This window comes from Salvia hispanica, chromosome 6, assembly GCF_029641045.1.
Source record: "Salvia hispanica isolate PSC_SH4W2 chromosome 6, Shi_PSC_v1, whole genome shotgun sequence".
Lineage (NCBI taxonomy): Eukaryota > Viridiplantae > Streptophyta > Magnoliopsida > Lamiales > Lamiaceae > Salvia > Salvia hispanica.
The window spans coordinates 23,998,803-24,025,992 of NC_142697.1; the positions used below are offsets into that span (position 1 = coordinate 23,998,803).

General features: G+C 34.6%; 1 protein-coding gene, 1 long non-coding RNA gene and 1 pseudogene across 11 annotated transcripts; 1 reads left to right on the plus strand and 2 right to left on the minus strand.

The window, feature by feature from the left end:
- Nucleotides 1-652: 652 nt before the first annotated feature.
- LOC125206410 (uncharacterized) lies at nt 653-5,342 on the minus strand. 9 transcript variants are annotated; one of them, XR_016132912.1, is made up of 6 exons: nt 5,198-5,342; nt 4,220-4,376; nt 3,058-3,182; nt 2,886-2,970; nt 2,591-2,780; nt 653-2,501 (listed from the first exon to the last, which is right to left on the minus strand). It is a non-coding gene; the product is annotated as an uncharacterized LOC125206410 (long non-coding RNA). The 9 variants fall into 9 exon arrangements; XR_016132914.1 differs by lacking the exon at nt 5,198-5,342 and adding an exon at nt 4,046-4,112 and having other exon boundaries at nt 4,220-5,164; XR_016132913.1 differs by lacking the exon at nt 5,198-5,342 and adding an exon at nt 4,892-5,162.
- A 2,045-nt stretch (nt 5,343-7,387) lies between these two features.
- LOC125206411 (beta-galactosidase 17-like) lies at nt 7,388-12,442 on the plus strand (annotated as a pseudogene). Its single transcript, XR_016132882.1, has 12 exons — nt 7,388-7,645; nt 8,251-8,355; nt 9,334-9,530; nt 10,280-10,368; nt 10,423-10,665; nt 10,753-10,824; nt 10,914-11,060; nt 11,186-11,235; nt 11,524-11,671; nt 11,780-11,913; nt 12,030-12,085; nt 12,186-12,442. The product of XR_016132882.1 is annotated as a beta-galactosidase 17-like (transcript).
- A 6,732-nt stretch (nt 12,443-19,174) lies between these two features.
- On the minus strand, nt 19,175-20,638 carry LOC148923398 (uncharacterized). The gene is made up of 2 exons (XM_089060250.1): nt 19,778-20,638; nt 19,175-19,714 (listed from the first exon to the last, which is right to left on the minus strand). The coding sequence occupies exons 1-2, from the start codon at nt 20,636-20,638 to the stop codon at nt 19,175-19,177; spliced, it is 1,401 nt and encodes a 466-aa protein (XP_088916376.1).
- Between the last annotated feature and the right edge of the window lie 6,552 nt (nt 20,639-27,190).

The following is a 27,190-nucleotide window of genomic DNA, read 5'->3' on the forward strand; positions in this document are numbered from 1 at the left end:
AATACAACATGATTGAAATAAATAATAGATAATTTAAGCAAATAACAAAACATAATAAAAATAAAACCAAAATTTGAATATGAAACCTTTTAATTGCATAAGAATGACTCTTGTGACATCCAGTACAGTTGTACTTGTTTTACACTTGTCTAACTTTTTTCATGCATATCTTGCAAGCTAAATAAAATCATTCACCATAATGGCACTCAACAGATTCAATTTTTCCAAAAACCCAACATGAACCCTCCTGAAAATCAAATCCAGAGACAAACTATTCAAATTTCACAAATAAAATTGAAGAAGAGAAAACAATATTGAAGTCAAAAGTTTAAAAATTCTTCAATACCTCTAAGCAAGCCAAATCATCAAGGGATTTCAACTGAAGATCATCATATTCTCCTCCAATCCTTTGTCCTTCTTGATTAACAGGAGCAAGATTAAGAAATCTAACATCATCTTTTATCCTAAGGTATGTTTGGTAGTTTTCCATGGCTTTTATTAAGTTTCCACGTATTTGACTTCTTTTATTAAGTTTTCACATATTTGACTTTTCCGATTATTTTATATGCTGTTTGGTAGAAATCTTATTATAGGTAATACATCATTTGGTAGGGATTTAGCTTTATACATGAAAATGCTATTACACATTGAATAGACAAATTTAGCCTTGCTTTTTCATCAGAAAATAAATTGGAAGGAATAAAGTACATTTATCCCAATTTAATATCCCATACAAATAATAAAAATAAAAATAAAAAATTGGCTCATCAAATCAAATGAATGCCACAAAATGGATACAATTGTAACATAATTTACACAAAATCCCCAAATCAAGCCTACGAATCTCCCTTCTTCTCATCCGCCGCCGCCGACTTCTTCTGCGCCTCCTTCGCCTTCAACGCCTTCAACGACTACAAGGCCAGATGTCAATCCTATTATAGCTACACCATCATTTCTTCATACAAAACAACTACGCGATATACAAAAACACGGTCCAAATTGCATATATCGTGATTTTAGATCATAAACATCGAGCAATCTGTTTCATCGGTTGCATTTATAGCCTTCCTTCAATGTCTCTCTCCTATACAAGTTCAAAACACATAGAAACGAACACAATGTCTCGTGAATCATATTAAACAACGACCATCATCTTACAAAAACGTCAAAAGTTGCGAATTTAGACCATAAACTGCTAACAATCTGTTTCACCGGCTGCATTCATAGCCTTCCCCCTCACTGTTTTTCTCTTAGATTACTCTACTTTTTTACTTAAACAAGTCGAAACACAGAGAAATGAATAGAATGGCTCGATAAACATATTTATCAAACAAAACTTTGCAATATTAGACCAGAAACAGCTAGCAATCTGTTTCCCTAGCTGCATTCATAGCTAGGGAAACAAATACGATAACTCGAGAAACATACTAAATAACGACCATCATCAATGAAAGCTTCAAAAGATCGAACCTGAACAACCATCACAAGTTCTTTAATCTGAAACGTGGCAGAAGCATACATATCTCCACAACGTAGTTGATGGCCGAGCCACAAGCATCGTGAGCACAAGACTCATCAACGCAGGTGAAGACATTAGTTGGGGAAGCCTTTCACCTTCCCGGTGTACAAGTAATTCAAAACCACCATAAACACCCCGTACCCTACTCTTCCCTTGGGCACCAGATCTTTCATGCCTCAGCTTCTTTCCCTCCACGGATTCATCAATGCCCGTGTTCCTAAACAGCTGGTGGAAGAACTCACTCCGTGCAGCTAGGATGCAGCGATTGACACCTACACTCACTCCCTCGACCTCTACTCCAGCATCACTATAGTCATAGTCAGCATCAACCACGAGCTTCTCGAGACTCAAGCTAAGCCTACTCAAACTCAACAACTCGGGGCTAGTCCCTACTTTGCACGAAGATGCATTATGGCCACTCAAGCCATTTGATAGATACGAATACGAGGCAAAGGTCAAGGATGACGACATGTCATTGCCATTCTCCATAGCAAGCAAGCAATGACTGTACAACTCAAGAAAGCTACAAACTACAAACTACACAACAGCTACATTAAGTAATACCTCAAAACAAGAAACCAACATTTTCACCACCATAATTGTCAAAACACAACCCCCATTCAGTTCAACTGCAAGAACAGATTTTTAACCCAAATTCCTCCAAAATCATATCAAAATCTTATTATCCAGCCCATATCATCCAAAAATTCAGATCCATATTCTTCAAAAGAAGTAACAACTCACTTAAACAATAAAATCAGGCCCAATTGCTGAAAAAAACAATCCAACGTCTCCAAACTCATTTTCAAACACATAGATTTATAGACAGAAAGTAAATCAATTCTACTCAGATCTAAAAAATGTCTTACTCCCAAAAATTTGAAATTAAAATTGGGGACAAATAAGCGATTCCGGTTAAGGCATACCTTTGGTGGTCGGATCGCTCGAATTACAGCTGCGAAGGAGGAGCTGGTGCTGCAAACTGTGTTTGTAGAGATCGGAAATGAGAAGGGGTAATTTGGGAATACAAAACCACAACATCGTGTCGGACAATCTGAGAAAACGTAATACCTCAAAATTTGTGGTATAAGGAATTGCTGGATCCGCTGAAAATTTTGCCAAAATCGGTGAGATCCGAGAAATTACTACCGGGTTCTGAGATTACAGCGTTCGCTACCAAATGGAGGAGAAAGTGAGATGTTGACCAAGTAGGTGGGCTTTTATGAGCTATTATGAGTTTCTAATGCCTACCAAACATACCCTAAACAAATTAAAACAGATTAGATAAGTATTAAATCAAAAATTCAAAGAAATTCAGTTTTAGAAAGAGATTTCTTCTAAAAATCCACACATTGAATATAGTTACCTGCTTCTAAGCTGTTTAACTTCATCAACATCATCATTAATGATAATTTTGGAGGCTTAAAAATGTGTAGAAATTATTATTTCACCTAATTAGTAAAAAACATGTTATCCACATGGAAAAATAGATAACTAAATTTAAGTATGAACTAATATAACACCACAAAAAGTATTACCTCTGAAAAAATTTCTCTTGCAAAACTGAACAATCACTATACGAATTAGCCTTTCACTCTTCTTCAATTCATCCAAATAAAGATCAACATTTGAATCCCATATAGTGCAAAACAACTTATTATGGCTGAAATAAAACAGAAGTAATCAGTGCATTTGAATAGAATAAAAAGAAAAAAGTCAAAATTTATTTTTAAACGTACTTCACATCTGATATTTCAATCTCAATCAGCCTATATTTGGACTGAGCAATCACTCTTCCTGGTCCAGTTATCACACCAATAACATCTAAGGCCATGTTTGGTTGTCAGGATTCTGTATGGGAAAGTAATCTGATTCCTTAAATTTTAAATTCCTGTGTTTGTTTCAGTTTTTAATCAAACTGGGAAAGTAATCAAAATCCGAAAAAAAGGAAAGTTAGTACAACTTTCCAGGATTCTCCTAACTTTTCTTAGGTATTCTTTTTCCCAGTTTTAGGATTCTTATATATTTCAGCAATATAATATAGTTTTTATTATTATTATTATTATTATTATTATTATTATTATTATTATTATTATTATTAATTACAATGTTTTCAAAATAATTTAAAATGATTACTAGGAATCATATTCCCGGGATTCACTTTCCTAGTAATCATTTTCCTTGCTAACTTTACTTTCCCGCCAACCAAACATGGCCTAAAAATAGTGCAATAAGATTGTCACATAATCAGACTCAATTTATACCAAACTTATAAAAGAAAGAACTTGTAAACACTGAATCAGAAATAATCAGATAACATTCCAAAGAAGGATGAATCATCAACTTGTTCAAACTGAGTTATTTCAGTGAAAGGCTTGAAATCATACATCTCTCTAAAAATCTGTTATCATTGACCTCAACCATCTCTGTCTTCACATTCATCAAAAGTCTAAACTGATGATTAGTAATCTTATTCCTGAGTGTATTAGGCTTGACAAAGAAGTTTTTGATAAAAAAAAACTCCACCTTCTCTAATATTACAACCAAGATTTTGAAGCAAACAATTAGGAAATGTTGCCTGAATTCTAGTGCCCTGTAAACAAAATATTTCAGAATGACACAAAAATAAAACTAACTCAAAAATTGTAGTAGTAAATTATCAAAGACAAACAGTAAATATATTATTCAAAGATTATATACCTTTGAATCATGCAAAACACACTCCAGACTATTGTCATTTTTGTCATCCGGCAATCCTTGATAAACATGAATACACCTGACTTTAATAGTTGAAAAGGTTATTGCCTTGCTCAAGTTATTAAAAGATGTAACAAAAGGAGTCATTGCTTGAACAGACCTGCAAAATGCAATTAAAGATTAGTCTGCATAGAGGAAATTCTTTATAAACAACAAATCTGACAAATACTTGTCCAATAACAGGTCTACTGCAGGTATAAAATATTTTCCAAGATGTATACACACAGCCACTTTAGAGAAGATGAGTTCACACAGACAAAAGAAAGGAGACAGAGAAAATAAGTGAAGAAGAATTTTTACAAACCTGGTAAGAATGAATACTACAGCAACCAAAATCAAAATCATTGTAACATGCTACTGATTTATTTTGGAAACCATTTATAATAAACTCCAAAGATTACAGACAAAGAGAAGCAACAGAGGCTACGACATTTAAGAAAGTGAGAAGCAAAGAAGATCTTCTACAAAAATGGTAAGACATTATGTGTCACATTCTCATATTCTACTGATTTTGAACAACTTTCAGCAATATGGTAACACATATATAGAACAAACAATTGGTCAACAAATCTTGTACAACAGCAATTACAATATATTGTTCTGTGAAGATCTTACAAAAAAATGGTAGAAGATGAAGAAATAGTGAAAAAGGAGAGAAATCTTTAAAGCCATGAAGATGCCCAGAAGATCTATGATTGAGAAGATAAAACATTAAAAGCTTAAACACATAATCTACTTTTCATTCACAGCACCATATAACAATAAATCTCTATACATATGCAGAAAAAAAAAAGCAACAAAAGGAGAGATAAGAGTCAGAGAAATGGGATGCCCAAAGATTCAATCAGCGAATAGGTAAAACACTTATTTATCTAGAATAATTCCTACTGATTTTAAAAGAATGATAAAAGAGAGAAGTACCAAAAACCGAGCTTATGACTGTGAGCTTAAGCTGAAGTAAGATTTTAAGAGTGTAGATAAGTGATGCATAAACTAACAGTGAGTAACCATATTTATAGAGGAAGGAGTCCAGCCTGCACTGCACACATTACACAATAGCACATTCCCAAAAAAACAGAATGATTAGGAGAACCTTTCAGATCTATTAAATAAAAAATATAGCAGTTAATCTTTAGTAAATAATAGAATAATAAAAAAAACATTAACACAATGTTAAAAAAGCATTAGCAGTATTAATTAAGGCATTATCCGAATTAATGAGAAGGAATATACATAATTGGCAGTTGTGTCTTGGAAATAGAATGATGCAATAAATGCAATTAATTGAATGGTCCATTAGCCTTGCCCAATAAATGACCTTGATGATTGGTATTTACTCTAATTAAACTAAAGCTATTTTGCAGGAGTGTAAAGGGGAATCAATACTATCCCAAAAAGCAGCCTCCAGCCACTCTATCCAAAGGAAAAAGAAAGAGACAAAAAGATTGCAATGCCTGCTACCTATACAAAGGCTACAAAAGTTCTGAAATAGATCCTTCCGTAGCAACCTTTTCATGTCCATAAATATTGGAAGCAGCCACACGATGCCATAGCAATAGGTATTACATTTCATAAATAATGGAGTATTAGTTAAGATCAATTCCAATAAGTATCTTAATAACATTTCTATTACTGATTATCTATCAAAAACTCCACCTATAACAAAACTACAATACACCTAACTATCCAAATTATTATGAACAGGTTATTAACATAAGGCCAAGATCAGAAACTACTATCAACAGATTCAAGATTGAGAAAGACATAATTGAATAGGAAAAGGTTATTAGCAGACTATTTCATTTTTCACATATCTAAGATCATACAATACACCTAACTATCTCCACATATATGAACAGGATATGGAATCAATTGAGGAAGAGAATTAATCCAAATATAAACCAAAGATCAGCAACAAATAGAAGGAGATCCAAGAAAAACTTACTTCTAAGGTAATTAAACAAATTTCCAGAATTTAATGTGAAGCTCTACTACAATTAGTGTAGACAGTGAGAAGAAATTTTCAAAATGTTATCTCTGATTCCTATACATAATCAGATAGATATCATATGCTATTGCTTTCAAGATTAGATTTATCAAGCATCTTTAATTCTCATATTTGATATGTTGAAACATAGTTGTATAAGTTAAAGAATTTAGCTATTCTTTCATATACATAAACACTAAACTGTCATTGTTGTTTTTCAGGGACAACATGCATTGGAAACAGGTTTAATGTATTTATTAATGTGTATGCTCTCTCTGCCATACCCTCTCTCTCTCTCTCTTTCTCTCTCCTGTCATGTATTTCATTTTCTAATTTTTGAGCTGATGCTATTTCCTGCTTCTTTTGCTTAAAGATTTTCAAAAAATAGGTATATAAGTTCAAAAAGAATTTCATATACATGAAAAAAGATCTATGACAAAAAGATGAAAAAATAGAAATAATTAAATAGATTCAACATAATGTCTAATATAAGGTTTTATTTAGTTGTAAAACTGAAATACCTAAACATTTTACACACACATTCCAGTAAAACATTGGAAAAACACATTTCTTCTTGACTGCTATGATGCACAGTTTCAGAGGTGTACAAATGATGTTTTCTAATATAGTTTAACATATTCTGAGGTACAAATATCAACAATAAAAATAACAAAAAACAAACAAATTACTGCTCAAAATCCAGCCAAAAAGGGTTGCAAGGTAATTTCAATCAACTGCCACTTTTAAATACTTCCTCCGTCCCAAGGTATTAGACCAACTTTCCCTTTTGGAATGTCCCAACATATTAGACTCATTTCCTTTTTTAGCAAAAAGTATATATCTTATTTTATTCTCCACCTACTTTTTTCTCTCTTCTCTCCCCTACTTTTTCTCTCTCTCATACTTTACTCTCTTCACTTTAACTATTTAAATATTAATTCCTTAAATCATGTGCCCAAAAGAAGTGAGTCTAATACTCCGGGACGGAGAGAATAGTATAGATATGATACCAAAAATTCTACAATTACGAGACCGACCTTGAACTTTTTATTTATCATATTTTCAACATAATTAACTCAACTACCTATTTCAAATGCGCGTGCACATAATTTATAGATAGTATATAAATATGAATTCCGTATATTGTCTCGAGCCCGGCCCGATAAAATAAAGCAGTCTACTGTTCCGTACAATTGAAAAATGGCAAAGCAGTAAAACTGGCAACTGGGCTTCATCATCGCCTCAGAAAAATGGCAAGAATCCGAAGCCTGAGGAGAGCTACCCCCTTCATATTGACTTTCTTCATAGCACTCTTCGTCTTGGGCGTTTTTGCTCCCCTGCCGTCCAGTTCTCATCATTCTTCCCAATTTCACTTGAATAATGTAATTTAATCTGGGAAAAGATTAGTTTTTTTCACTCATTTGGTACATTATATTTCTTTATCTTGGTTTGGTTGAGGTATTTGGAGCAGTCATTTTGTGATTTTGTGTAGTTTAATTGAGTGATTTTGTGTTTGTACTTTATGTTGTGATTTTGTGTAGTTTAATTGAGTGATGTGTGGTTATGATCAAGAAAGTAAAGGAATGTTAATTGGAGCAGTGGAAAAATTGAGGGTTGATTCCACAATTGAAATTGAGGGAGAGAGAATTTATTTTGTGAATATATGGATGGCAGTCTCTTGTAGTGTAATTATGTGCATATTTCTCCTTATTGTGATAAGCCAGAATGGGGAGGGTTGAAAGTTGAAGTAATCGCCTTGGTGGGGGCTAAATTTTCTGAGATTTGAGTGTTGAAATTTCGAAAAGAGAATTTTCTTATTACTTGACTTGGTGATGGGGGCTATTGTGCACAATTCACAGGAAACACCTCGATATTTGATGATTTTAATGGAAGTTTTTCAAATTTTTTGATGATTAGTAATTCATGCACTGCTTGTTTCAATCATGTGAAGTGTTGATGTGCCCCATAACATGCTATACTGTGACAGGGACACACACATAAGTTTGAGATTGCAGAGGACATGTTTTGGAGGGATGGGGAGCCGTTTAGGATAATTGGAGGAGACTTGCATTATTTCCGAGTGCATCCTGAGGTGTGTAATGTTGCTAAGGTTTTAGTAATTTTATTCAATTAGAGCCTTAGACCAAACATCACATACTTGTTCTTGCATAAATATTGGGTACTTTTAGTGCTTTAGTTTTGGTATTTCCTAAACATGTGAAATCAGAGGCGGACCTACGTGGGGCAAGGAACCCCCACCCATTTTGCTATTTACTAGATTATGTATAATTAGCCATCGTTTTTCAAGTTATTAGTTAGCCCAGTTGGTTGGTAGTTTGGCCATGCAACCACTTGGTTATGCGTTCGAATTCCCCAGCCGGCATTTCATTGTTGAATTTTAAATATGAGCCCTTTAATTGATTTCTACTCCTTTGGTCCCACTACAATTTTTTCTCTCTTTTTAATTGTGAGTAATTTTTTCACCTTGACATCCAAAGCAAAAAATGTGGGCTAGAATTAAAAAAGTAAAAGCATAATAGAAATCAAATAAAAATACTCCCTCAATCCACGAAAATAGTCTTATTTTAAAAATAGAAACTTTTTTTCATGCTTTACCCACTTTTTCACCTTTTCTCTTTTACTTTTATTTTCCCTCTTCTCCTTCATCTATTTTTTCTCTCCTCTCTCTTACTTTCATCCACAAATGAGACTATTTATTGTGGACGGAGGGAATATAAAATGTATTGGAGAATAGAAAATGTAACTGATAAATACGAAGCAAGAACAGGAGAAAAATGCATCTCAAACTATTCATCTCTCTCGTAGCTTTGAAATGTCTCGGGTTGTTTCTATAATCGTCGATACTAAAAAATATGCGACTATCGTTAGTATAATATGGACCCCCTAGTATAAAAATCCTGCGTCCGCCACTGTGTGAATTTGGACCCCCTAGTATAATCTCTCGTAGCTTTGAAATGTCTCAGGAATAAAGCTGCCGTAGTTAGGTGGATATTTTGTGTTCTCATGGTGGCATACTAATCTGTAAATTCGTGTAAATAATGAGTTTCAGTACTGGAGAGATCGACTGCTGAGAGCAAAGGCATTGGGATTGAACAACGATTCAAACTTATGTTCTCTGGAACTTACATGAGCCAAAACAAGGCCATCTGGTATTTGAGGGCATTGCAGACATAATTTCATTTCTCGAGCTATGCAAGGAATTGGATTTGTTGGTTATGCTGCGTCCTGGGCCCTATATCTGTGGCGGTTAGTAAACTTTCATGTGGGTTCTAATAGGGTTCTAATAAAAGCTTATTTCTTGAAGTTCTATTGATTTTATGATCAAGTGGTTTTGCATCTGAATTCAAGTTTTTACTCAACTGAAGGCTTACTCATATTCTACGTATTCTGAAATGCTTGGTTTTGGTGCTTTGTACTCTGGATGATTCAATAACATTCATATAGATAATTTGTGTGATTACAAATGATAGACTGCAATATTACATCTCCGGTTTTGCAAGTTATATGGCCATTTATGCAGAATTTTACCTAGCATAGTTGGTTATGGAATAATCGAAATATGGAAGTGAGAACTTACCTAACAATGGAAGAAGAGCAGGGTTTGGCAAATCCTATGTTTTTGTATGCGAATCAGTTGCGTTAAACTACTGTATCTCTATTTTGGCATTTTCTTACAAATATCCTTTGCTTCTAATTAATAGTTTGAGTTTTGCATTCGATCCTAGCTGGAAAAAGGCCAAGTAGAACTACTATCGTATGGTTGGAGTTTTCCCTTTTTAAACCATCATTTTAAGATTCTCAGGTGACAGATTTTGACCTTAATTTGACTGTGTTCACCTCTGTTGCATGAGTCCTCTCTTTGATTTCGAACACATATAATCTAAACTCATTATCTATCAAATTTTTATCAGTTAGGAATTATGATGCAATTTTTGCAAGCGGTTCTTTCTTTGATAATTCCTTCTACTTACCTTTCTTATTTTTTGTGGTTGTAGAGTGGGATTTGGGTGGCTTCCCTGCTTGGTTGCTTGCTGAAGAGCCTCCTATTAGATTAAGATCTTCCAACCCTGCCTACCTTGGATTGGTATAATCTAATTTCTACATGCTTCATCAGCTGCAAACTAGTCCTACTTGCTAGAGTGTTCTATATACTGGTAATCTATCTTTTCAATATGGTTTCATATTGCTTGCAGCTTTGAGAAGTGTCATCGCAAAATATAGCCCTCAGCCTCTTGCTTCTGTCCCTTCCAACAATGAAAAGGTAGCTTATGGGCGTATCAAGCTACATAAAAGCTCGTTTTTGTATGACGCAACCAGGATGACAGACCTGGCTGATGCTGTAGAGTCTGAGAACCCAGTTTCAATGGAAGCTATTGGACAGGTGATAAAGTATAAAATATATTTTGTTTGTTCTTTCAAATGCTTAAGAAATGAATTATTACTACAAATTCCGGTTTAAATATTTCAGATGTTTGGCTTCGTGTCATATTCCTCATACTACACTCCACAAGGCAATGGAAGTGTGTTGTCAATACCAAAGGTCTTCTCATCGTATCAATAGCTGCTAAACTTTCTTGGTTGTATTTCATCGTAGTTGCATTTCATAATGATATCGTCTCAAATTAACAGGTGCATGATAGAGCTCAAGTGTTTATTTCCTGTGCTGAAGATAGTGGGAGACGACCAGCGTACGTTGGTGTCATCACAAGATGGTCAAATAAACCCATTCCTCTACCTTCCTTAACACGTGAATCGAAAAATCAACTGTTTATCTTGGTATGGATGCTTTCTTACCTCATTCGTTTGAGACTCCTTTTCCTTGCAACTCATATCAATTTGTCCACTTAAATCTACATAAAACTTCATCATCATTGAGATTGTCGGCTGTGTTTTCCTCATAGGTTGAAAACATGGGTCGCTTGAATTATGGGCGTACATATTTGACAGAAAGGTAAATATAATCTTATCCTTTATGGCATCGTCCTGAAATTTACTAATCCTAAATCAAAAGGTCGAGAGACTAAACACCACAATTCTTGAACAAGTTACTTTTACAGATATGGAAATGGGAGAAGCTCTTTAAGTTCGGTTTGAACTGTTGATTTATGTAACTGGAAGTAACCAATTAGGTTTACGACGAAACCTAGAAATCACTTTTTTTTTGTTCTTTCAAGAGATTCCAAAAAGAAAATGAAAAAATTCCCCTTTCATTTATGTCATATTCTTTCCTTTGGCTCAGGGCATTTTGTCTCCTGTATATCTGGATGGAAGGCCTCTGCATAATTGGACAATGCTTCCCATTTCTCTTGAAAATGTCAATGAAGCCAGAGATATCAACCCCATCATTCACGATCCAATGACTCGGAAACGGTTAAAAGGCCAGAAGAGTAAGCTCTCTTTATCCTTGTGAAATTCTCTAGTAAGCTATGAAATGTCTTTCTTGGGCCTCCAACGACTGTTATTAGTGGTAGTAATATTTGGTTTGTGTTGTGCAGAGCTTGATCCGGAGCCAGCATATTACAGCGGTTGCTTCAACATCACCAAAGTTGCAGACACGTTCATATCATTCCGAGGGTGGAGTAAAGGAATCGCTTTCGTGAATAAGATCAACATTGGGCGTTTTTGGCCGGTAAAAAAAATTGTGCATTTGTTGTGTGATTTAAATCAATCACACAATTTTGGATTTCATCTCTGTTTTGAAAGCTAATGCTAATGGCATTTTCCACCAAAACTTGTGTTTTGCAGAGTGCTCGACCACACTGCAATCTTTATGTTCCAGATTGAAATTTGTAAACATCGTGGTACGTACATACACGATATTAGAATCAAGATTGAAATTTCTTTTTAAGTACGAACTTGTATTTTTGATTTGCAAACTTGTTGGGGGTTGTTTGTGATAAGGTTGTCTTGGAGCTGGAGTCGCCAAAGCTTGATCTCTCCATGAGCTTCGTCGACTACCCAGATTTCACTTGTGTTTCAAAACCGAGAGGAAATCGCGTGCTTGCCTCGTGAGAGATAGATAGAATTGAGATCTCCTGTGTTTTTCTGTATATACTCTGCAGGTTGAAGAGAGATTTTCTATCTTAATCGAAACAAAATGTAATCCATCCTAACTAAACACAAATGCAAAAGAAATCAATAAATTTGATTCACACTTATTTAATAGCAATTTACAAATTTAGGGTGAAAATGGTTTATAAAGTTTTAATTCTGGCCTCGAAAAGAGTTAACAAAGATTTATGGGGGTCAAAATGAGAAAACTTAACAATGTGCATTATTATAAATAAGTGGAGTAGTAGTATTACCATGCGAATGGACTTAATTCGATGAAATTTATTATTATAATAAAAACAAGTCGTTGAATAATTAAGGGTTATTCGGTAAAGCTCGAAAATTAAAATGAAATTAATCACAACAGTTTACGCATATGTTAAACATAAATATAGATAGCATTTAATTAGCTAACTGCCCCATTAAATTTCTTATATATATATCAATATATTTATGCTGGGGTAATATTCTAATGCTTATAGCATTCTAATCCAAAATCAAGACCAAATCTCCATCTTTAGATTTTAAAATGAGTGGATGAGATTAAATCTTACGAATCTCAATAAATAGTAGATAAAATATCAACATAGTGTATTACAAATATCATTATGTTATCGTCATTATAATAATATCGTCATTATGTTATCATATGATAATTTCTGTGAATGTTTTTTTATATCAACATAGTGTATTACAAATATCAACAATATGACATAAGAATATCAACACTAGTACAAGAAAATATGAACACATATTTATTGAGATTTTTACATGGTTTTATTGAGATTTTTACGTGGTTTTATTGAGATTTTTTTATATATTTTTGTTGATAAAAATCTGGTTATCAACATTTACGAAAACTAAAATAAAAATTATCAAATTTCATCATCTAAACGTCGTCGGAACATATGCAATTGAGATCTCGTTAGAATCCTTATAAAATTATCTTTAATTTGATATATTTTTTGTGAAAAAATAATTTAAATCGAGAGAGTTACGTAAATTTAAAGTTTTAAGATGATTTTAATGAGTGTGAATTGACATTAATACCCTCTAATTTTATTTATTAATTTTCTTAATTAAAAATATAATCCATCTCACATTATTTCAACCACTAGATCTTCTAATTTAATGGCTAAAATTTAGTCTTAGTTTGTGATTGCTAATTAGTTAGCAATTGATCACTCCCTTATTTATATTAGTAGAGATAGGTAAAGAAATATTTGTGGGGAGCTAAAGTATTGCCAAATTATAAATATATATATGGGGTTGTGATCAATTGAGATTATTTGGGCTAATTGAGAAATGAGATGCAATATCAGCCACTCATTTTTATTAAATGAGTTGTCCAGATTTTGCCACACAATAAATATTTTTAGATTAATTTAATATGAAAGGACATAATAGTAATTTTATGCTTATTTGCCAATCTCTCACGCAAGGCGGCGGAGTTCTAAATCCAGATCCAATTTCGTCGGAGCTGGTCGCGCTTCGCCTTCGCCGCGGTGGTGAAATCGTCTCCATCGGTAAGTTTGCGCGGTCGCTGCTCGGCGCGTGCGGCAACGGCGGCAATAATCGCGGCATCGAGGTCGGGTGAGAGGTCTGCGAGGGATCGGCTGATTTTGTGCAGAAAATTCGACTGAATCAGGGGGATCGTCGATTGCGGTGGTGAGGGCGGCGCTGCCGCTGCCGGGGCCGAATTTGGGGAATTCGTCGTTCCCGATGAAATTGAGGAGAGAGGGAACGAATTGAGGATTTACAACCACTGCGACGGGAGATGGAAGTTGGTTCTGTTCAATCACCTCGCCGATTTCGACGTGATTGTTCTCGATCCGGATCTGAAGGTGAAAATCCGGCACGATTTGGAGAATTTTCTGAAATCGAAACAGTACTACCACAAGCTCGGCTGTGTTTGGAAGCGGAGCTATCTCCTCTACGGCCAATCCGGCACCGGAAAATCCAGCTTCATCGCCGCCGCGCCGAATGAAGAAGGCGCCGACTCCGTCGCCGGCGTCGAGACAGAGCTCTACAGAGTCCCGGAGACCTTGACCGACGATGTCCTCGCCAAAATGCAGGCCCCGCCCAAGGACGATTCGATCCCCGAGATCGGATCGCCTGCCGATTTGGCAGCCACCGATAGATTTTTGTTCGGTTTCCCCACGAGATATGGCTCAATGGCAGCGCAGATGAAGGCGTTCTTCGATTCGACTGCTCAATAGTGGAAGGAGCAGAAGCTGGCTGGGAAGCCTGCCGGATTCTTTGTCAGCACCGGGATTCAAGGGGGCGGACAAGAGACCACTGCGTAAGCTTCAATTTTACTCTTGTATTCATTTATTATGATAATGTGGTTTGCTTCAATGATGTTGAAACATGAATCGGAAGATAGTTTGTTGGGGATGAATCGAATTGTTTGTGTGATGCTTTGGATTTTTCAGATTGATGTGGAAATGCGTTGCAATTGTTTGTTTTACTTATGTATACTGCAATTTTGAAAATGTTGCCTTGCTCTAACAAATGCAAATTAATGTGGTGTTTGATTCATTAGAATCTTTGTTCACTTGTAGTTACCGAATTATTGGATGGAACTTTTGGAATGACTTCTTGTATCTGTGTTTGTGAAATTTTGGAACAATAGTACTCACTAGCATCTGACTGAAAATCGACTGAGATATTCCTCTAATTTTGTTGGAATAGATTTTGTTAGAATAGATTTTGTTGTTGATGCTAGAATAGATTTTGTTGCTTCCACAAACGATGGAAAGTCTGGGATCTTGTAAAACACTATATATGTAGATGCAACAGTTTTGAAGTTGCAACTGACTAAATTGATGAAAATGTTTATTTTTTTACATGAATTATATACCTCGTTGACATAATAACGTTTGTTGTTGACATGAATTTTATAGGACGTTGGCATAAATTTTATGAAAAATGTTGTTGACATAAATTATATGTAAAACGTTGTTGTTGACATGAATTATATGTAAAACGTTGTTATTGACATAAATAATATACGTCGTTGACATGAAAATATTTGTTGTTGACATTAATTATTTGTAAAATGTTATTGTTCACATAATAGTTGACATAAATAAAGTTTGTTGCTGACATCGTAGTTGACATAAATAAAGTTTGTTGTTGACATTTTGATATTATGACTATTGATGTGTGAATTATAAGTGTTATTTTTTAGTTGTTGACATTTTAATACGAGTTGTTGACATTTGATATTCATGGTATTGATATGTGAATTATAAGTGTTATTTTGTAGTTGTTGACATTTTAATATGAGTTGTTGACATTCGATATTCTCGGTATTGATATGTAAATTATAAGTGTTACTCCCTCCGTTCCATAGTAACAGAGGCGTTTCGTTTTGAGCACTCGTTTTGAAAAAATAATAATAAATAGTTAAAATGGAGAAAGAGTAAAGTAAGAGAGAAAATATAGTAGATAAGACTCTTCACTACATTATTCTCTCTCTTACTTTACTCTTTCTCCACATTAACAATTTATTATCATTTTTTCTAAACGAGAGCTCAAAACGAAACGCCTCTATTACTATGGAACGGAGGGAGTATTTTTTAGTTGTTGACATTCGATATTCTCGGTATTGGTATGTGAAATATATGGATGTAGTTTTTAATTCGATTGTGTTGCTGAAATTTTTGAGTTGTGTAGATAAAGTGTTTGTGATATTGCCTAAAATATTATTGTTGACATAAATTATATAAGTTGTTGACATGAAAATGTTTATTTTTGACATGAATTATACAGCTCGTTGACATAATAACTTTTGTTATTGACATGAATTATATAAGTCGTTGGCATAAATTTTATGAAAATTGTTGTTGGCTTAAATTATATGTAAAACATTTTTGTTGACATGAATTATATGTAAAACGTTATTGTTGACATAAATAATATACGTCGTTGACATGAAAATATTTGTCGTTGACATTAAGGCCTAATATGTGTATTTTTTATTAGTTGTTGACATTATAATACAAGTTGTTGACATTTGATATTCTCAGTATTGATATGTAAATTATAATTGTTATTTTTTAGTTGTTGACATTTTAATACGAGTTGTTGACATTCGATATTCTTGCTATTAATATATGAATTATAAGTGTTATTTGTTAGTTGTTGACATTTTAATACGAGTTGTTGACATTCGATATTTTGGCTATTGATATGTGAATTATAAGTTTTATTTGTTAGTTGTTGACATTTTAATACGAGTTGTTGACATTCGATAATCTAGCTGTTGATATGTGAAATATAAGTGTTATTTTTTAGTTGTTGACATTTTAATATGAGTTGTTGACATTCGATATTCTCGGTAGTGATATGTAAATTATAAGTTTTATTTTTTAGTTGTTGACATTTTAATACGAGTTGTTGACATTTGGCTATTGATATGTGAATTATAAGTTTTATTTGTTAGTTGTTGACATTTTAATACGAGTTGTTGACATTCGATAATCTCGCTGTTGATATGTGAAATATAAGTGTTATTTTTTAGTTGTTGACATTTTAATATGAGTTGTTGACATTCGATATTCTCGGTAGTGATATGTAAATTAGAAGTTTTATTTTTTAGTTGTTGACATTTTAATACGAGTTGTTGACATTCGATATTCTCGATATTGATATGTGAATTATAAGTGTTATGTGTTAGTTGTTGACATTTTAATACGAGTTGCTGACATTCGATATTCTCGATATTGATATGTGAATAGTAAGTGTTATTTGTTAGTTGTTAACATTCGATAATCTCGGTATTGATATGTGAATTGTAAGTGTTATTTTTAGTTGTTGACATTTGATATTCTCGGTATTGATATGTGAATTGTAAGTGTTATTTTTTAGTTGTTGATATTTTAATACGAGTTGTTGACATTCGATAATCTCGGTATTGATATGCAAATTATAAGTGTTACTCCCTCCGTCCCCCATAATTTTACCCAGTATTCCATTTTAGTCCGTCCCACATAATTTTACCCATTTCAAATTAAACATAAATGGCAAAAAAAAAACACTCCTCACACCCACAATTAATCGGTCTGTCCGATTTCACTCTCACCTCTCCACATTCACTCCCACCCACCTATTCACATTCACTCCCACCCACTGACTCTACCATTTCACCCCCACCCCCAATTTCGTCGAAAACCCTAGATCTTGAGAGATCCATATGCAATGGCTTACTCAGCCGACTCATCTCCTTGTTCTTTATTGTTAGATCTGGAAGATCTCGTTGTTCCAGATACACCGGAACATCTTTGGCCATCTAACTCCGCCATCGGAGAATCTGTCGTCGTCGGAACCCTAACCGACACTGTTGTTCCCGAAACCCAATTTGATTCATCCATTCCCGAGTATGTTGACTGTGGTTGTGGTTGCCCCTATTACGGTCCACCACCACCAGCCACCCCCTCCGACTTTCCATCAGCCTCCTCCATCGATCCAGCTCAAGCCACCCCCCACCGTGTGTATTCTAGCATTGAGAGGCAGATGCTTGCTATTCCCATGTATGTTGACTGTGGTTGTGGATGCCCCTACTACGGTCCACCACCACCAGCCACCTCCTCCGGCTTTCCACCAGCCTCCCCCATCGATCCAGCTCAAGCCACCCCCCACCGTGTGTATTCTGGCATTGAGAGGCAGATGCTTGCTATTCCCAAGTATGTTGACTGTGGTTGTGGATGCCCCTACTACGGTCCACCACCACCAGCCACCTCCTCCGGCTTTCCACCAGCCTCCCCCATCGATCAAGCTCAAGCCACCCCCCACCGTGTGTATTCTGACGTTGAGAGGCAGATGCTTGCTATTCTTCTGCCCAAGTTTTTAGATCTTATCTAAGTATGTTGTCTCTCAATTTTGGTGTTTTCCGATTGGGTTTGAGGCTATGCTTGTTTGTTGGGTTGGAGACTGGGTTGGAGGCTATGCTTGTTTGTTGGGTTGGAGGCTGGGTTGGAGGCTATGCTTGTTTGTTGGGTGTGGAGGCTGCGGTTGTTTCATGGGTTGGAGGCTGTGATTTTTTGCTTGAGTTGGAGGCTGTGGTTGTAGGTTGGGTGAGAGGTTGTGGGTGTTGGTGTGGATGATTGTTGGGTCGGAGGCTTTTTGCATTTGCCCCTATGATTGCTGTTGCTCATGTGTTGCTAATTGAGATGATGCTATTTGTGTTGCTGCTATTGATTTGTGCTTCTGATATTGAGCTGATGCTAATTCAGAAATGTTATTGATCTGTTCCATGTGATGCTTTGCTATGTGTTAGTAAGCCATCCCTCTTGTTAGGTTAGGAGGCTTATGTGTGACTTAATTTGCTCCCTATGATGAGTTCCTAGTACTGATCTGTTATGCTTTGCTATGTGTTACTAAGCCACCCCTCTTGTTAGGTTTGGAGGCTTATGTGTGACTTGATCTGCTCCCTACGATGAGTTGCTTGATCTGTTCCATGTGATGTTTTGCTATGTGTTAGTAAACCACCCCTCTTGTTAGGTTAGGAGGCTTATTTTTAAGTTAATATAACCATGCTATCTGAGGGAAAATGCTCTTTACAAAACCATACAAAGTCATTACATAAGCCACCCCTATACAATGGTTAGGAGGCTGTGTTGTTAGTTAAGCAGCCTTATAAGCCACCCCATATACATGTATGGTTTGGAGGCTGCCCTATGACGACAATTTTCTGAGGGACTAGGACTTTAGAAGCCACCCCTACACTTGTAGGTCTGGAGGCCTTACAAAAGATGACAAAAAACAGTTGGTAGCATAAACCACACCTAATCCTGAGGCTTACACACCCAACTGACAAAAAATGCTTACTGAACTTAGAAGCCTACAGCTTTCCTGATACCTGAGATGTCATATGATGTGCTGACATCATTATCAGGTTGTTGAAGGTATGCCACAGCAGCCTTGACAATCTCTTCCTCAACCTCCAAAGTGATTGAAAGTATCCCCAGCCTTGATAACCTTTCTTTTTTCATGTGTGGAGTTTTGTAGCCATTTCCCTCTTCCACTTTCAATATCTCAGTAAGACAACCTTGAAGAGTCAGGAAAACATTATTGAGTGTTTGTGCACTAAGTTCATCAAAAGAGCTTTGCACATTCCTCAGCAAATCATCAACTCCATTAGCCACTTTTTCATATTGTATAGACTGGATGGCTCTGAAAAAACCTAAATCCAACACATTACAATCAGGGGAATTAGGTGGTTGGCAAATGATATGGAATTTGAAACCCTCTGTGTTTGCTACTGCTTGAAATTCTGCATCATTGTGGTTTATGTGTGGCCTGGCATTGTCTTGTTGAATGAATATCTCATTGCTTATATTCTCTGGCCATTTAGCCTTGATTGCTGGTATGATCTGCACATATATATGTGATGTGTTTTAGTGGGATGCAGAAAAATGGAAACAAAAACAGTGTACCTTTTGAACGAGGCATTCTCTCATGACTTCCTTGTTCACTGATTGAATGGGCTTTGTCTCTAAGGTGCCTCTTGGTCTGTTCTTGGAACCTCTCTTTGCTGACTCTCTAGTAGTGAATGGAAAAATGCCTATTTTTCCATCAAATATGACTTCTCCATTTTCTGCAATGTATGGTCTACACACAGCACACATAAACATGACCTTCGTGATGAATCGCTTTGACTTACATGATCTATATGGCTCTTCTTCATCTGGCAGCAGGTAGTATCTATCCGTAGTCTTAGTCATGAAAAACCACTTCTCATCAATGTGCACTACATTGTGCATTGTGTGATATTTGAGCATACCATTGAACACCACTAGTTGAACATGAGTGAGACCCCATTTCATTCTTGCTAATTTGTTTGCGGCAGTAAGTAGTGACTTAACTGCATTTGTGTGTGGCCTGAGCCTACCATCTTTCACCATCCTGCCTACGGTAGTCTTGCTTAACTCAAGCTTCACAGCCATCTTACGGATGGTACCTCTTTCAAGGATTGAAAGAGATCTTACCTTGTTAGTATCAAGCTGAATTTCATATTTGTGCTTGAAGCCTTTAACACGGTCTCTTATGTTGACAGGTAGTCCACTCTGGATCTGTTTTTTGGCCTCTAACCAGATCGTATAGACTGTCTTCCGGGTCACTCCAAACTCCTTTGTTGTCTTCTGAAAACCTCTATATGGCACATTACCTAAATGGCTCGACTGTAGCAGACTTTGAGCTATCAAATTTTTGGTGGTCACTGGTATGACATGTGACTCTCTGTTTCTGGCTCTATTTCCGGCAATATCTCCGGCGATGTCTCCGGCAGCAGGCTCCATAGCCCAGTGATGAATATTTTCTGAGGGCAAATGTTTAAAAACACTTCTTTAGTTGTGTAGGTAGTCCTTTTATTGATGGTGGTAGTTGGAGTTTCCCTCCTAAATTTGTGTGTAAAGATGTTGTACTCCCTCCTAGAATTTGTTTTAAGTTTAATGGGATTTGGGATTTCCCTCCAAAAAACTGCAATTGGTAATGTAATGGAAGTTTTATGAAAATATGCAGCAGCCTATTTATTCAAATTTGATGTTTTATGAAAATATACTGCAGCATTTCGGCAGAATATGTTTCTAATTTTGGGCAGCAGATTTGTGCGTGGTAGGGATGATTAAAACATTAACTAGAATAAAAAATGGAAGAAAAAAATTTAATTATACTCCAACAGCCACAAAATCAATATTTCAACAAAAAGTTAAAAAAAATCAAAATGAGACACCCCTTTTCACTACATATCTTCATTTAAATCAAAGTCAAATAACATTTCTTAAAACTCGTGCCGGGTCAAAGTGAGTAAAATTATAGGGGACGGAGGGAATATTTGTTAGTTGTTGACATTTTAATACGAGTTGTTGACATTCGATATTCTCGATATTGATATGTGAATAGTAAGTGTTATTTGTTAGTTGTTGACATTTTAATACGAGTTGTTGACATTCGATATTCTCGATATTGATATGTGAATAGTAAGTGTTATTTGTTAGTTGTTAACATTCGATAATCTCGGTATTGATATGTGAATTGTAAGTGTTATTTTTTAGTTGTTGACATTTTAATACGAGTTGTTGACATTCGATATTCTCGGTATTGATATGTGAATTGTCAGTGTTATTTTTTAGTTGTTCATATTTTAATACGAGTTGTTGACATTCGATAATCTCGGTATTGATATGCAAATTATAAGTGTTATTTGTTAGTTGTTGACATTTTAATACGAGTTGTTGGCATTCGATATTCTCGATATTGATATGTGAATAGTAAGTGTTATATGTTAGTTGTTGACATTTTAATACGAGTTGTCGACATTCGATATTATCGGCATTGATATGTGAATTGTAAGTATTATTTTTTAGTTGTTGACATTTTAATACGAGTTATTGATATTCGATATTCTCGGTATTGATATGTGAATTATAAGTGTTATTTGTTAGTTGTTGACATTTTAATAAGTGCTATTTTATTGAATGTTGAAGATTTGAAGATTTGAAGATTTGAATGTTGAAGATTTGAATGATGAAGAGATTTGAAGATTTGAATGTTGAATATTTGAAGATTTAAAGATTTGAATGTTGAAGATTTGAAGATTTGAAGATTTGAATGTTGAAGATTTGAAGATTTGAATGTTGAAGAGATTTGAAGATTTGAAGATTTGATGATTTGAATGTTGAAGATTTGAAGATTTGAATGTTGAAGAGATTTGAAGATTTGAATGTTGAATATTTGAAGATTTGAAGACTTTGAAGCTAGAGTTGACATAATGTCTCTGTAGTTGACATCGCGCGAAAATGACAAAAATACCCCCTTGTTGACATGAACTACACGCTGTTGACATCGCGCGAAAATTGTGAATGAGTGGTTGAGATTGCATCTCAATTCTCAATTAAGCCCAAAAATCTCAACCTAACAAGACCCTATATATATATATATAGAGAGAGAGAGAGAGAGAGAGAGATGTGATCATATCATAACCCCCAAATCACATAATAACTCTATAACCAAATCTGGACCACACATATTTGATAATCTTGTGGTTGAGATTCAAACTTAGATTTACTTCATAAAAAAGGCGCAGAGGGGTAAAAATGTAATTTTCTCATTTAATTTATGAATTTTACTCCAAACGCGCGATTCACGCTTTCATTCTGTTTGAACTCAATTCTCTCACCTTCATCTTCATCTTCACAATTAACAGATCGATTCTCTCATCTTCATCTTTCATATTTCTCGCCTATTTTATTTCAACATCTCTAGATTTTCTTCGATTTGTTCATTATTTTATAGTCTCCAGATTTTGTTTTCATATTTGTCGCATAATTGTGATCGGGAAGATGTTTTCAATTTTGCGTTCTTATTTTCATTGATTACCTCTTCAATTGCTGTGAAAATTTGCTTCGATGGAATCTGTAGCAAATAACGAAGGTAACAATCATTATTAACTATGTTCATATTCATGTATTGAATTTGATTTTAGATTAATATTAGTTGTCGATTGGTTTATGTTTCTGATGTACTGAAATTCTTATTTGATTATATTATGTATTGTCGATTATGTGTTAAAATGATACTTTTGGCTTATAAATGTTAGGTTTACTGCATAACATGATAGTTTTGTCGGATAAAATGATACTCTGATAAAATGATACTATGATAAAATGATACTTTTACTGATTTGTAGGTATGTACATTCCTGTTTGTGATGATGCTTTGAAGCCAATGATTGGTATGAAATTCAATACATTAGTAGAAGCAGTTGGTTTCTATGAACATTATGCTCGTTCAGTTGGTTTTGGCATTTGTAAAATGGGTAACAAATCAGTTCAAGGTATTACTAAGTGGCAGTATTTGGCTTGCAGCAGACAAGGCTCTAAGAATTTTATACCTGGTCATGCATCCTAATCAACTGAAGTGTCTTTTAAGAAGCGTAGGTGTCGGTCATTTAGGTGTGAATGTCTTGCTAAGCTCAATTTGAGATATTTTTCAGATGGCAAGAGCAGAGGATATGAGGTTTATCAGTTTGTTGAGTATCATAATCACTTAATGGTTGCGGATGAGCATAGGCATTTTATGATGGCCAATCGCAATCTGGATCCTATCCATCGGAGGTTTATGGAGGATTGTGGCAGGTGTAATATTGGTCCCACTCTCACATTCAAACTTTTGAAGGAGATAATGGGTGGACCTGAAAATGTTGGATGTGATATTATTGATATTAGAAATGGTTATTGTGATATTATGTCCAATATTGATGGTTCAGATGCTCAAATGATTTTTGATTATATGCGTTCTCAAAAGCAATCATCTGATGCCTTCTATTATGAAATTGAGATAGGATCTCATGGAAAGTTAACTAGACTCTTCTGGGCTGATGCTATTTCAAGACGAAATTATCATATGTTTGGAGATGTAATTTCATTTGACTCAACATACAACACTAACAGGTATATTACTTTTGTTGCTAATAGACATAAAATTATACTTTTGTTTGATTAAATTACTTTTATGTTATAAAATGATACTTCTGAATTATATAATGACAAAATGATACTTTTGGCTGATAAAATGATAGTCATAGCTGATAAAATGATACTTTTGGCTGATAAAATGATAGTCATAGCTGATAAAATGATACTTCTGAATTATATAATGACAAAATGATACTTGCAGCTGATAAAATGATACTTCTTACTAATAAAATGATACTTTTGGCTGATAAAATGATAGTTATAGCTGATAAAATGATACTTTTCTATATGCATGAAAATATAATTCATTTTTATGTTATAAAATGATACTTCTGAATTATATAATGACAAGATGATACTTGCAGCTGATAAAATGATAATCTTGGGTGATTATATTTCAGTTGATAAAATGATACTTTTGGTTGATAAAATGATAGTTATAGCTGATAAAATGATACTTTTCTATATGCATGAAAATATAATTCATTTTTATGTTATATTCTGAAGGTATTGCATGATTTTTGCTCCATTCACTGGAAAAGATAATCATTCTAGACCAGTTACATTTGGAGCTGGCTTGTTATCAAGTGAAGGTAGAGACTCCTATTCTTGGTTGTTTGGTTGTTTTGTTCGATGCATGGGGGTAGCACCCAAATTGATTATCACTGATCAAGATTGGGGGATCAAACTTGTTGTTCAACAAGTACTTTTACAAACAAGGCACCGATGGTGTATGTGGCATATCATGGTTAAGGTGTCAGATAAGTTGCCCAAATCTTTACTTGGTAATGAAGATTTCAAAAAAGAGTTGAATGCATGTGTTTGGTCCGATTTGTTAGAGCCTGATGAGTTTGATATAATATGGAATGATATAATGGAACGGTATGGATTAGAAGACGTGCACTGGTTTGGATCAATGTCTGAAGATAGAGAATTCTGGGTTCCTGCTTATTTTCGAGATTTTCCCATGGGGTCGCTTCTTAGGACTACATCGATGTCTGAATCGGAGAATAGCTTTTTAAAAACTACACAAAGCCACGTGAAAATCTTGTACAGTTCATCAATTTCTTTAATTATGCTGTGGGAGATCAAAGGAATGCCAATTCACGATTGAACTACTTGGATTACTCAACTATTCCTGATTTGTCAACCCAATTGCCTATTGAGAAGCATGCATCTACAATCTACACTGATTCTATTTTCAAACATGTACCACAGGAAATAAGTACGGTATGTGAGATTGTTTCTATAACTGTTGAGGATAACATCAAGATGCATCATGTCAAGGATCAATATGGTAGAACATGGGATGTTAAGTATGATTGTAAGCAAGACACATTCGACTGTAGTTGCAAGAAGTTTTCCAAAATTGGTTTGTTATGTTGTCATATATTTGTTTGTTGAAGAATAAGTCTGCTAATCTCATTCCTGAGAAATATTTTGGTCGAAGGTGGTTGAAGAGCTCTTTACTAAAGGCAGCCCATGGTCTACCATCTGAGGAACAACAACCATTTGAACGTGTGCTCCATTTTTAACCTTATTTGTAAAAATTCAATTATTCAGAGAAATGATAGTATTTATTGTAATAATGTTATCTTTTATCTTGCAGATTTGGATGAAAAGCAGGAAGTTAAGAAAAAGTTATTCTCCAACTTTTATCGATTAGTCCAAAAGTCTGAGGGGAGTATGGATCATTTGTCTTTGTTAAGTGCTGGTCTTGATGATTTGGAAGAGCATATATTTGGAAATTGTGCAGCACCTTCAGTCATTGAAAAGAAGAAGATGGTTTAGGATTTTTATGGAATGGCAGTACCTGATGTAATTGATGTACATCCTCCAGACGTTGTTAGTACCAAAGGATCAGCTAGTGGCAGAGTAGCAAAGAGGGAGAGTGCAATAAGGAAAGCAAATAAGCCTCTACGACGGTGTGGTAAATGTCATGAGCTGGGTCGTCATTATTCAAGAAATTGTGGTAGAGTCAATGAGAAGAATGATTGAAGCCATTTGATATACTTTAGGTATTTTTAGTGTATAAAATGACATTTTTGTTTAATAAAATGATACTTTGGGCTTATAAAATGACATTTTGGCTGATAACATGATTCTTTTGTTTATAAACTGATAAAATGATACTTAAACCTGAAAAAATGATACTCGCAGCAAATTAAATGACAGTAACCTTATATCATGATATATAAGCTGGAAAAAATGGCATGTAAGCTGATAAAATGATACTCTCAACGGAAAAAATGATATTTTAACCTGACAAAATGATATATAAGTTGATAAAATGATACTTCTGACTGATAAAATTATAAAATGATACTCGCAGCAGATAAAATGATACTTCTGAATTATATAATGACAAAATGATACTTGTAGCATATAAATTGATAATCTTGGGTCATTATATTCGAAACCACTATTACAAAACTCTATTCTCAAGTCATACAAGCTAGTATTCAGGGGGTTTAAATTCTCTAATCATCTTTTCAACATCAATTTCTCCTTTTTTGCTGTCATTCTCAAACTTCTTCTGTATCATTGTAAATGTGTCAAAAGCCTTCTTGTTAGTATCTCCAATAAGCAATGCTTCAGTATATCTGGCACGGAGTTTTATGAAAGACTCTGTTCCCTTCTTTGTTACACCCGAATTCCAGTTACGAACAGGACTACCCATGTAAGTCTCCAAATGGCGCATTACATAAATTCCACAGTCAACTTTATTTGTATCGTTCTGCCATGTCATATTCATGTATCTGGTTTTTGACAGTTTGACAGTTCTCCCCATTGATGACTCCATTTCTAAGATAAATTCGGAAGAAATTTTTCTATTCAAATAACACAAAACATACATGAGGTTGATTAAAAATGATATTATGTTCCGTACTCAATTATATTCAATGCATTTTAACTAATGAATATTGAATGCATTTAATTAAACATACCAGAGTACTTGGTGTATCTTCATATTTCTTCTCAATTAAATCTTCACTAACCAGAGAATTGTCAATCACATCCATCATTTGCATTTTGAGATTGAAGCAGATGATATAATAATGTTCGTACGCCCAGATCGGAAAGAATATCTAATTTTCAAAACATTATATACAAATGTCATTTTCAAAAATATAGGTATGTTGTTTTGTAAGGGATGTGATCATATCATAACCCATATTTATGGTGATAACCTAATAACCCTCATTTTATGGATGAAAAGTATCATTTTATAGAATAGAATATCATTTTATGGATTAAAAGTATCATTTTATGAATGCTGAAAAAATATCATTTTATCGTGTATAAATATCATTTTTAGTAAAAATGATACTTTTGACCCATAAAATGATAGTGTTATTAGCCTATCACATAAAT

What these genes read in the sequence shown, in the direction of transcription:
- LOC148923398 (XM_089060250.1), bottom strand. Translation starts at nt 20,638, where the DNA reads ATGGAGCCTGCTGCCGGAGACATCGCCGGAGATATTGCCGGAAATAGA. An exon ending in GAGAATGCCTCGTTCAAAAG is followed by an intron (nt 19,715 to 19,777) that starts GTACACTGTTTT and finishes ATATATGTGCAG; the next exon opens with ATCATACCAGCAATCAAGGC.